The sequence below is a fragment of the Lepidothrix coronata genome, unplaced genomic scaffold (assembly GCF_001604755.1).
Source record: "Lepidothrix coronata isolate B3197 unplaced genomic scaffold, Lepidothrix_coronata-1.0 Scaffold182, whole genome shotgun sequence".
NCBI classification, from domain to species: domain Eukaryota; kingdom Metazoa; phylum Chordata; class Aves; order Passeriformes; family Pipridae; genus Lepidothrix; species Lepidothrix coronata.
The window spans coordinates 633886-646430 of record NW_016690362.1 but is presented as its reverse complement, the minus strand read 5'-3'; the positions used below and the strand labels follow the sequence as shown (position 1 = coordinate 646430).

The 12545-nt window shown below is 40.0% G+C and overlaps 1 protein-coding gene across 6 annotated transcripts in view; it reads right to left on the bottom strand.

Annotated features, from left to right (window-relative positions):
- Positions 1–12545, bottom strand: part of MAP3K9 (mitogen-activated protein kinase kinase kinase 9) — a 130239-nt gene that overhangs the window by 66730 nt on the left and 50964 nt on the right. For 3 of the 6 annotated variants that reach the window (XM_017830623.1, XM_017830625.1, XM_017830622.1), the window contains exon 12: positions 11754–11874. Coding sequence is in view for 1 of the 6 variants with exons in the window: in XM_017830626.1 (XP_017686115.1) it covers positions 11863–11874 (12 nt within the window). In the remaining 5 variants the exon portion in view is untranslated. Of the gene's footprint in view, positions 1–5966; positions 11875–12545 lie in introns of those variants that run through there. The other 3 variants (XM_017830621.1, XM_017830626.1, XM_017830624.1) reach the window with 2 other exon arrangements.

Sequence of the window (12545 nt, the reverse complement as noted above, 5' to 3'; positions counted from 1 at the left end):
CAGCTCATGCAGTGAGAGCACTGTGTGCACACACGTGCTGTCCGAGGCAGAGGGGACACAGGGCTGTGCTGCACTTAACTGAGGGCTCCGCACTGCCTGCAAGCTTGCTAATGTATACACATACCTGAGAAGGGTGATTAAGACATGGGCTCTGCTCCAGGGTCACCAAGTACTTCTGGACAAGTCCTGCTGCTTTTCTGCTCCCCTGCCAGAATTGACAAGCTTAGACACATCCACCAGATACCTAGGTATAAGGGTAAATACAGGCAGCACCAGCAGAACCTTCACAGCTGCCAACAGAGAGGTTTGCCTCCCCATATATACAGTCACTCCAGGACACACACAGCTTCTGTTTTAACTACCCATGAAGAGAAACACTTAACTATGATCTCAGTCAATTTAGCAAAGGTTTGCTTTAGATAAAACAAAACTGAAGAAAGGTGAGAGCCTTGCATAATCTAAATCACATTTACTCCCACACACACAGAAAATAAAAAAAAAATCCTGTATATTGCGCACCATAGCCTACGGAGAAGTATATATATAATAAACATCCCCATTCTAAAAGTGGTTAAAGGAAGGGTGTAATGAGCCATGAAGGAAACACATTGGGAAGATGAATCCAACTGCTCAGCCAGCTCCAAGGTCTCCCAACTTCAGTCTGCTTTCCTGCAGTGGATCACAGCAGTCAACACCAGCAAACCAATGCGGACCCATTGGCAAAGAAAATGGCTGAGTTAAACGATTAGGCCTATGGCACTTAAAGTAATGGTTGGCATAGCGCAAAAGAAAGGCTGATGGGGATGTTACTGAGTGGCAGGCCTTCCTCTCAGCTGGTTTTATTTAGATTATGTCCTGGCATACTAAACCTTTGGAGAAGAGTAAGTTTACAAAGGGTGTGCCACAAGGTTAAGACTGCCAGTCTGAGACGGAGCCCAAGGTCATAAGAACTGCATCAAAATAAGGAAGTTTGGATGTGCCATACAGCCTGAGGAGAATCTCTTGTGAGATGAGACAGAACAGGAGTTGCACAGAGCTGGTCAGGCCCCCAGATTCCTTTAGCCTAAAACTCTGTGCTCGGCTTGTGTGCAAGTTTGCCAACTGTTATCCAATCACTGCGTGGTTTAGATGAGGAAAGGAAAACTCTTCTGGAGAGGTATTAGCTAGCACTTACATCTTGAAGACTGCATAGATACAAGTCCAGAAAGGACTTAATTAAATAGCAGATTATTAGAGCAAATTCCTAATTTCCACAGACACTTTCAATTTTGCACTGTCCAACAATTTTTTTTTTTAAATCTGTTCCATGTTTAGTTAGATGGAAAATAATTTGTGATTGAGAGGTAGCCATCTTTTTTTCTGATAGCTGTTTAAGTTGAAGAACCCTGAAGACTAAGTTTCTGTGATGCCATTTCAGAACTAAGAACAGATAATATTGATTCCCTGTCCATGTCTGCCTTGTCCAGGCAGGAGGAGAGGGAAGGACATGGCTTGAAATAGTACTGCTTGGAGGTATGTGTATAATCTGTGAGAAAAAAAGTGTCTGTCCTACCATGCACATAATTTGTGAAGGGAAAAATACTTCAGGCTAACCCAGAAGAGATGATATGTGGCTGCAAGAAGTGGTCCTAATGTCAGAATTGCAACCAGGTGAGAAATCAGGTGACAAACACGGTTATGATGGACTGCTCCAGAGAAAGCTATGTGATTGCAGAAAAGGAGCTTGGAGTATAAAGATGGAAAATTGCACAGAGGAGGAAAAGGCCAGCAGAGAATCTCAGCTGTTTGTAGTGAAGATACTAAGCACTGCTTCTTCTACCAGACTTGGCAAAAGCTGAAGTTCTGAAACCCCCAGTGACAGTGAAAGCTCCTGAGTCCTGGTCCTCCTCTCATCCTCTAACTGCACACTATAACAATGATGAACTGCAGAAATCGACAAAAAACCCCCAAGATAATTATGAACTTTAATGGATTTTGTCATTGAATAGGTATCTGCCCCCCTGAGTGCCCAACAACCTCTGTAACTTCTTTTCTCCTTCTACAGGTTTGGCTGCTTGGGCTCCCAGTCAGCTCAGATACAGCTGTGTGGCTGTGGCTGGGACAAAAGCTATGAGAAACCTCATCACAGACTCCCTCCCTTCACCAAGTAGGCACATTTTCTTGCCCATGGTCCTTGCCTCAGCTAAATTATGATCATGGCTATTCCTGCCCAGATACCTTGCTCACCCAGATGCAAATTCTACCTCTCTGCCTTCCTAGCTTGACCTTGGACCTGTCTTATCCCTACAAACTTGCCTGAATCACTGGACTGTGGCTGGTTCTGGTTATTGTCACTTGACCTGCTCTGCTCACCTTGCTCAGGTACCCTGGGACTGCGTTCATGAGGCCACAGCCCTGCTGTCACCCTTTGCTCCAGCTCACCTCTTCTTACAGACCAGTACCTGACATTGCTGCCTACTGACACAAAAACCTAATCAAGGAAACCCAAACATTACAGGTATAACCTTGATACCACCAAAGATAATTGGCACCAGCAGCAGTGGCATAGGCAGGCTGCTCAGAAAACCTTCACTTCTTGTCAACTATACAAATGGGTTTACTAAATGAGTGGAATAAAGTTTTTAAATTAACATAGCTATATATGGTATACCTGCAAGTTCTGCTCACGAGTTTGCAATGTTACTGATGCAATACCTCCTAAGGAAGGAATTTATTTAGTTTTGTCTTGGGCAGGTCTGAATTTAAAATCACTTCAGTGCTGACTTGATAGTCCTGAAACCAGCCTAGAAATAACAAATGGAGAAGTAGCAGAAATTACAGGTGTGCTACAGAGCTGGCCTAAAAGGCTCTGCCTGCCCAGAGACATCACTGACATTTGCTTGTTTAGAAGATGCAGTAAGATAATTAGACCTACGGAGACAAGGTTCTGAGTTCCACAGGGATTGAGACCTGAAGCTGATGACAGGACATCTCTCTCCTGTCATACTTGCTTCTTGTCACTCTAGGAATTGACCCTTTCTACCCTCAAAAACAGAGAGAGATGCAAATTCTACCTCTTTTTCACACCAGATAGGGTGTGAAAAGTGCAGGTTTGGTCTTTCTTGGAAACATCCTCCCTCTGGCTTCAAAATCACAGTGAGCAGATCAGTATTTCAGGGACCCCAATGATTCAGGTATCAGCCAGGGTATTTCCTCTTCTGTAGAAACTCTGCTGGTTTCTCCTTATTTCCTGTAGCATCCCAACAGTGTCTGACCCATTCTTCTCAGTGCTGGTTCCTGTTCCAGCCATCCTTTCCCTTCTGAAGGCAGACAAGAATAAAGAAACCTTTCATCTTTTACCTTCTTTCTACCCCCAATCTGAGACCTCTTCCTTTGTCCCAGCTTCTCCAGTCACAAATCATCATCAAGAAGAAATTCTCCTTCATAATGCACACCAGCTTAGAAGATCCTTTTACCTCTGCAAGATCTGGGGGTATCCGTAGAAGTAGTAAATAGCCAGATGCAATTGCAGGAAGATCACCAAAAGCAAAAATGCCAGACTGCTGCAAAAATATTAAGCTCTCTGTACAGTGACCAGTTGTCCAACTGCTGTCTCAGGGTCCCACTGGAGAACACGATACTCACATCCACAAGAGCTGGTTCTTTCAATACTGGCTGCAATCTGTGCCAGGTAACCCCATGCATGGTTGTTTGTTTTTTTATTTCAAACTGATGAATTGTTATAAAGTTAAGACACTAGAGCATGATCTGGGGAGAAAGGAATAAATTTCAGAGCAAATTTTGCAGGCACGAAGTGTATGCATTTTGGTTATATTTAGTAAGGCAATTATGGTTTTGTTCTACTTTGTGTTGGAATGCCATCAGTTGATCCTGCCTCTTTTCATTCCACTCAGATTAGTTCATTTTTAAATTAATGAGGACTTAACAGAAGTAAATCACATGCCATTTAATAAGATTTCAGATGAAGTAGCAAAGAGCCACAAAGCATGCTGAAGTCTACTTGAAAGCCCCAGAGCTTTGTCCAATCCTTAGTTACAATTATTTCCGCTTTCACTGCCAAAGCAAACTGCACTGTCCATTGTACCCAAGCATGAAGACAAAGCTTGTTAACCCTTGTTAAGATACTGACGTTTGTTGTTGCCGTATTCACTCCAGAATTTTTGCTAAAGCTTAGTCTTCTTGAGCCTGATACCAATATGCCGACAAACTTTTCGTCTTACAATTAACTAGGTTCTTGTTAAGCCTAGGTTTAGCAGGACATCCTCTCCCTTTCCTTCCATGTCAGAAGGGCCAAGAATGTCAAAATTTCACTAGAAACAGCAGACTAATTTATCATATGAGCTGCATACTAAGGAAAGCCTACCCTCTTTTCCCCTTGTCTGCATAGCCTTGGAAGGTTACTGCAAGTAACCTTCATCACAGTAGCACTACTTAAATCTATTATTTCAGCATATGCCATCTGAGGAACATAAGGTAATCCATGATGATTTCCTCACTTGAGCGCATTCATAGCTAAAGGCCTACATACAATTTGTAGATCGCTGTAGAACTTGAATGCCCAACACTTGCCCACACATCAACCAAAGAAAAACTAAAGCTACTCAGCCTAAAGCATCTGCTGGTGTGTTCATGCTGCATCCATGCTGACCCTGCCAGCTTTCATTTAAGATGCTCTCTCTCTGCTAGAAGTGGTTAGATTCCCCTGCTAAGAAAACTATTTTATTTTTCTACTCTGTCCCAGTGCTTTGTGTTCCTGCCATGGTCTGCAGTTGCTGAAAGAAAGGTATCTGCCATGATGCATATAGATTTTTGTTGCTGATGAGGCAAGCTTGAACACTATGGTAACCTTGTGGTTGTGACAGGGGAGTGAATTCAGCTAGAAAATCTGCTTCTTTTAGGACAGAATCCTATCCTGTGTAACATTCCAGGAGGCAGAAATATTTAGTTTCATTTCAGATAGGCAGGATTTGGGAAGAAGGAGTGGAAAAACAGTTTGAAAGACAAAACATTGAAAGATACCTTTTGTTAAAACAAGTGAAAAAGTGATTCACTTTGCACGCTATTGTTTCTAACTAAATTGACTGCCTGTCCACTTTCCTTCCAGTTTATCACAAAGCAACACTACAGCAGTTTGAATGGAATATACGACTGAAGGTACCTATGAATTGTTCAGTCTCTGTATCTGTTGGAAGGGTGTTGCATTTCTTGCATGTACCTGCATTAGAAAAAAATCTTTTTTCAAAGGAAATTATGAAACCTAAGTTCTTGTAGTGCACAGTCCTTCATTAGTACGGGTACATTTCTTTAAGCAGAGAAACATGAAATGATGGCTTGGTGGCAGAGAAGAGCAAAGGTTCAACCTAGGAATCAAACACATGACCTAGAAATCAAAACCATATTATTATGGCTTGTACACCTACAGCAGATGAAAGACAGCTTGAAAAGATCCTTGTTCCTGCAAATGTGTCTCATTGAATGATGTGGCAGGGACAAAGGCACAGCATTCGGAAGCGAATCTAAACCATCTGTTAAATGTCATCATGCACAAAACATGTTACTGTATTAGCTCCAGATTCAGGCATTCAAATTCACATTCAGGCTGAGATACTAAATAAAGAGTAGAAAATTTCAACCTAACAGAACGGAAATATTAGCCTTAATAAAATGGTATGCAATTAATTACCCAGTTCAGAGAAAAGCCAGAAGGGGGTTAGCAGACAGGTAACTTGCCAAGACTTGGACTAAACTGTCTGGGGTTTCACAGAAACATTTCAAAAGCCCTATGAAGGACCCAGAGCTGGAACAGCTGATCAGGATTGAGATACCTAGCAAAGAAAAATAAACCTCTTGTTGCACTGGGAAAAATTCTCAAATCCTCAGAGCAAGGTAATGCCACTGCTATTCTAAATATCTGCTTGAAATTATTTGAAGCACAAACCCAAGAAATCAAGGCCTAAAGACAATCACTTTTATAGCAGTTTTATTCAAGTCTGTGTGCTCTAGTGTTGAGACAAGGCCTAGATCAGCATTACACTGTAATACAATAATTTTAGCCATTGAACCAAGCCTGCTTGGCATCCTTGGTTTACAATTTACAGTACATCCAAAAAAAGAGCAAAGAGAAAAGAAATCCCAAAACGCCAACAACTTTCAATAGCTCTTTGCTTCGCTTAAATATTGTTCTATAACATAAAATAATTTAATACAAAAAGAACTGTAATCCAAATACACATAATACATTGACACAGAACAGAGGAAAGATACAGTAGATTATGCACAAGAGTATTCAGTTGATGTGTTACCTACAGTGAAACAAACTGGACATTAATATAATTTAACTATTTAAGCCCAAGAGGGTCAGAGGCAACAAGTCCAGGTCACAAATAAAGCTTTTTAAAAAATAATGCAATCCTCTTTTCCTCTAAGCTTACTGCTGTACAGAAGTTAAAGGAAGGCTCCAACGAATCACTTAATTTGACAACATTTCATCACACAAACAAGAAAAACTTGGTGGCCTCTGTTATTTTACTCAACTCTGGGGTACATTGCCATTTGCTAATGCAACTGCTTCATTGCAGGTTCTTCGGGCAAAACATACCTTCAGGTGCTACTTCCACAGCAACAAACTTTTGAACACCATGAACAGAAGAGAAGACATAGAGAGGTCTCCAAAACCAGACTGAAATACTGGAGTTGCAAGATGAATCTCAGTCCTACAGAGTTTGGAGTTCCTTATGAAGTACCCAACATCCTCTACACAGTGATTTCAACACAAGCAGGAACTATCCCGTATCTTAAAGGATCAGACATGGGGCATGATCTTATACTAGAGTAATCTACTCACCTGGTTCTTCAGATTTACAACATTGTACCTAGGAAAGTCAGGTCACCAATTTTTGCATCTGGCTTTAAATAGAAGCAGGAGCAGATCCACAAATAATAAGGCAAAAGAAAGAAGTAGCTTATAAAAAGAGGGAGGAAATACATTCTCTGGCTGAGAAATTCTTCAACTTTCAAAGCCACAGAAGAGATATTGTTAAAAGCACAGGTATTTTCCCTGATTTTTCCACCACTGTTGTCTGCCACTCCATTTAAGCCTCTCAACTTGAGTCAGGCAAAATATCTCAGACATTTCCAGCTTGTGAATTTACGAGAAGGAATTCACATATAGCAGCACGAAGTGCTGTGCCAACAGCTGATAGACAAGAACCCTAGAACTCTAGTGAAGTGGTGGATGTTGATCACTGCTGAACTTGTCAGGTCTGTTCACCAGCCTGGAGGGATGCATTTTGAAAATGAGAAGAAACACCTGAGGAAAGGCCCCGGGTTAAACTGTCATTTGCACACACAACCTCCAGTCACCACTTCCTGCCCCTTTACAGATAGCAATCTGCTAATGCAAAAGTTGTTGCTCTTTTATCCCATGTCAGAAAACATTCTCAAAGCTTACCCTGCTTATGGTAAGAATCAGCAGTCAGACAGGCATGGCATGTGCAGTCATGGAAAGGCCACAAGAATCAGCAGTCAAACCAGCACTTACCCAGAGGCTTGTTGAGGAACTCTTTCCTCAGGTTAACTGACTCTTTACTCTGACCACCAAAGTAAAGAGCCTGGTTCTTCACCAGGACAATCCCCCAATTTAAAGAGCTTTGCTGAACTGAGGTCTTGTGCATTTTGACCCACAGACACATTCCGCTGACTTCAGTGATGTTTAAGTATGTGATGAAGAGCTTTCTGAATTGAGGCCTCTTCCCTTTTAACTTGAAAAGTAATTACCCTAAATATGAACTTTTACTACTAGATGCCCTTGATTTTATTTGGTTTCTTATAACTGCCAAACACGATGGGCACTGGTGACTTCTAGTGGATTTAGGTATATTCTCCAGTTTGAACCTAGACATCCCCCAAAGAGACCTATGTTGCACAAGAATGGATTCTACTCTGCAAAGAGCACTGGCCAAACTCAACCAGTTCAACTGGCAAACACTTGCTAGTATGCTTTCTTTTTTAATTACTTTTTTTTTTTTTTTTTGCTGTGGCTTTATTCTTTACAGACTAGGGTATCTGGATGTTATGGTTGTCAAGATAACCTTGAAAACAGAGCAACTGATGGAGTAACAACTGCTTGAGATGCAGTGTGAAAAGAGATATTAGCTGCTCTGTTCAGATAGAAATGCTAATCCTGTTGACATTGTAAGAGCTGCTCACTAAAGCATGCAAGACAGAAGAACAAGCCTAATGTGAGTATCTGGGCAGTCGACAGTGACAACTCATTTTGTGACACTGACCAGGCCTGGGAGTAAAGACACTACTCAAGCTGAGAAGTGGCCACAGTCACAAATTCCAGAAGAACCCAAGGAATAGACTCAAGAAGCTCAGTGTGCAACTGACCTATGCCAAACAGCAATCGGAGGCTACGTTTGTTCTGAAACTTAACTGCTGTTAGCAGCATTCTTATCAACGAAGCTTGGAAAAACACCAGCATGTCTTCCTGCTCCATTATAACCTCTCCTGCCAAGACCTCGAGACATAAAAGCATCAGCACATGCCTAGAACAATGTTTCTTTTTTTTCAGACGCATATGTCTCTCCAAGACAAGGAGGTTAGTTTTATCCAACCTCAACATCTGTTCTTGAGAAAATGCTGAATTGAAGGTAGAACAGGGAGACAGTATCAATCACTCTGAAATAGCATATTTAAAATGCATTATTCTGGTCTTATGTTCCAGCCAAAAACTTTTGAACACAATGTAGTTTCTCAATAGCTATCCTGGCAGCTAAAGTTTGAGCATGGACAAGAGCCTAGAAAAGTATTTCTGAATAATGAAAGGCCTTTTCCCCCACCATGATTACTTTTCAAATTGCTTATTTTAAGCAAATAAAACTTTGGCATTTCTTCTGCAGATTTGTTCTAAGCCCTCTTTTGCTAGCTGTGCATCCATCTGACCCACCAGCTACAGACCTAACAGTAGCCCACTTCAAGCTGAGCTTATAAATCCACTACACCGCACACTAAAAATGTGTCATAGTTTCTTAATATTAGCTATATTGGTCTGTCTGCGCATTATTAGCATTCAGATACAGTTAGGACTGTATTAGGAGCTGATACATTAGGAAAACAGTACTGCAAATACAGGAAAACAATCAGGATCATATGTAGGTCCACTTTAAGAGCACATGAGATCATAAAAAAAAAAATCTGTTTTGAAAAAACAGACCATTGCTTTTAAAACCAGTAGTGACCAATATGAAATCACCACCTTTTGGTCTGTGGACAATCAACTCTTCCACAGATCAGAAATCATCAAGAAAAATGCCCTGCCTTGTCCTTTATTGTCTATTTTGGAGACACAAATATTTAAAGAAAGTATAATCTTAACTTAATAAACCAAATGGTTGGTTTTATTTTTCCATCAGGAATTTGCATGTCAAAGAGCCAAACACAGTGTTTGCCTCTGCCCTCCTATCTCATTCCAGCCTCAATTGCTTACTTAGAGCAATTCTTACCAAAACTTGAACTTTCTTCCCATTCTATCTCTACAAATGAGGTAGTTCAGGGTAAAATACAACAAACCAACCAGAAACTGGATGAATTGGATGGGGCTTTGAGCAACTAGCCTAGTTGAAGGTGTTCCTGACCATAGCACAGGGACTGGAACTAGATGATCTCTAAGGTCCCTTCCAACCCAAACCATTCTATGAAATTAAGTAACTACATATTCCTCAAATTCTTCTTTGGGACCTATGATGCCAACAGATTACCAAGCAGCTAGTATCTCTCTGTTCTCTGACTTACATTAAGAAGGATAATTTCACTCTTATTTGCTATTTCCTGCCAACCTCCACTTTCACTTCACCCAGTTGTATCTTATGCTTCTAGCTCAGAAACCTTTTAGGTCAAAGCACACCTAAAATATGTATTGTCTTCTGTCTCAGGCTTGTTACTTTGGTAACAAGAATAAATAACCAATAAAGATTGGGTGGGGGCAAATTTCTAACAGAGAGATACTGAGAGCCAGTGATAGCGCATGCCTTGACACACGTGTATGGGCACATCTCTAATTGGGAGGATATGAACACTGTGCTGGTATTTGGCCTGGTGTATGATGAACAACACAGTACTGAAAGCTACAACCAGGAGTTCCCTCCAAAATACCTCAGCTCCTAGCAAGGAACATGTGAGATGGAAGGCACCTACGAATACAGGGCGCACCTAAGACGTGTATATTTCATAGGCTTAAAATACAAACCAAAAATAATCAACATCCCCAAGCAAACAGAAAATAAACAAAAACACAGAGTCCAAGAAGCCATTCTTAGTGGGAAAATTGTGTTCCTGGTCAGGAAAAGTAAGAGGTTTTTCACTCACGTACAGATGGAGACAAAATGTATTTCTTGTATACAAACACTGATGAAGTGCTGAAGACTTTCTAGTTGCAAAAAAGAGATCCTTGTTAGAGAGGAATAATAATAATTGTGGTAGCTACATCAGATCCATCATCCAGTTACCAGTGGCAAACTACTTTTTAATCAAGTACACATACCTCGTTAGCCTGGGAGTGACTACTTTCGACATACAAAAATAAAGTTGATATAGGTAATTTCAGAAGTTGTGTTCATCTCTGACCAGCAGCAAAGCTGCTTAAAAAAACTCAGCATGGGAAAAACCAAAAGCAAATGCACATCTTAACTACAGCATGTGACTTTCTACTAGTGTGTTCAATAGAGGGAGCAGCAGCAGAAGCCATGAGTTCATTTCCATATTGCCTCATGAAACCGCGAAAGTAAGGCTAAGGAAACAATAAAACGTAAGCTCTTAAGAAGACTGTATTGTTTGTTAAACATAAAAAAAAAAAGAAAAAGAAAAAATTTAAACCATAAACTTGATTGAAAATAGAGGAAAAAAATCAGAGGTACAAATCTGGCTAAAGATCCTTTCTGTCCAGCTAGCTACCATACTGTGAAAACCACCATATTCTAATCTTAATCATATTCTAATCTTAAAATACTAAATGTAACAGAAAAACATAGGAAGGCATTCTTTCCTAAAGATACCTTAATTATAAAATCATCCAAAGGTTTATGAAGTCTGAAAGTTATGCTCTGTGACAGCATATTTTGGTTATCATATTTGGTATTCTTATTGCTTGTTTGCAAATATGTTTTAAAACACGTCTATCCCCTCACTCTTACTGTTCAGTTTTACCCAAATTTTAGTCTTAAGTGAGTTAAAAGCATGGAAACTAAGAAACTGATCTGCAGTGACAGGATAAGGATCAGAAATCTTAGTTTCCAAATATAGACGTCCTTGTTTCATACCAAAAAAAGCAAAGCCAAAAGGAGGGCCTAAATCACTGTGAAAGATATAAACCTCCTTATTCGCCACAGAATTGGTAAGAGTTCTTGAGAACATTTCTAAAATGATGGAAAAGGTTAGAAAGCAATAAGCACTTTTTCCAAGAAGAAAGATTTCAAAAAAATCCACAAGAAACAAACCCATTAATATTAGCTTAAAATTACTTACAAAAGTAACAGGCTGTCACTGAATTTTGGGATACAGTATTAGGTTTGGTTCCATACATCTAAAGGGACTCCAGCTCCCATGTTCATCCCACAGAGATTAATTAAATTTCAAATAAAAGTTAAGCTCAAGGTAGAAAGGTGACTCAAGATGAGAGGTTTCCTGTCATGTTCTATTTAACAGAACACTCTAGCTGGCAAAGCCCTTTCTTTACTCGATCATTACTGCCTCACCTTCGACAGAATGAGAGGTATCCAGTTTCGTGACATATCGAAGCAACATCTCTACGCAGTATTGTCCACAAAGTCTTAAGATAACAGCATGCTATGAAGAGGAAGGCAACTACTCCCATTCCTAGAGGTACAGAAAAATACTTCATCATAAAAACATGCCAAGCCAGAACAGGTCTTTCCACATCAACAATGAAATATTCACTTTAAAAATACTAATTTTGTTAGAAAACAATTACAAAAAGAGTATTTTCTCTGAGGTTCCCTGCCTCGTAATGAATATCGACCCACTGCAATACTAATCTGGAAAGAAAATACCTATAAAAGGTTACATCTGCACCTCTGAAAAGGACTGAAAGGAGATCAAGACCTGCTTGCTGGAAAAACACAGCATTGTGCAGTCCATAAGAAGCAACAGTATTAGAAAAAAATCCATAACTATTTAATCACCTTGGTTTTGACACAAAAGCTTTCTTCTCTCTACTTGTCCCACACTCATTTTCTGTAAAACCAGTAGAAATTTATAAAAAAATTCATCATTTTTTTTGCACTGGTTGCTATGTCTGTGCTTTCCCCTCAGTTTTCCAGGAAAACCAAACAGGCTACAAGGATAGCATATTTTGAACGGCCAACAAACTTTTTTATATTTCCTAAATCAGCATATCAATTACATAAATTAGCGATACATACTGCCAGCTGACTAAACAAAAGCACAAATATATTTCTAGACCACAAACATTTCTCTCAGGTACAATCTCACTACTACTATCAGTTAAAAAACTGCACCTTCCTCCT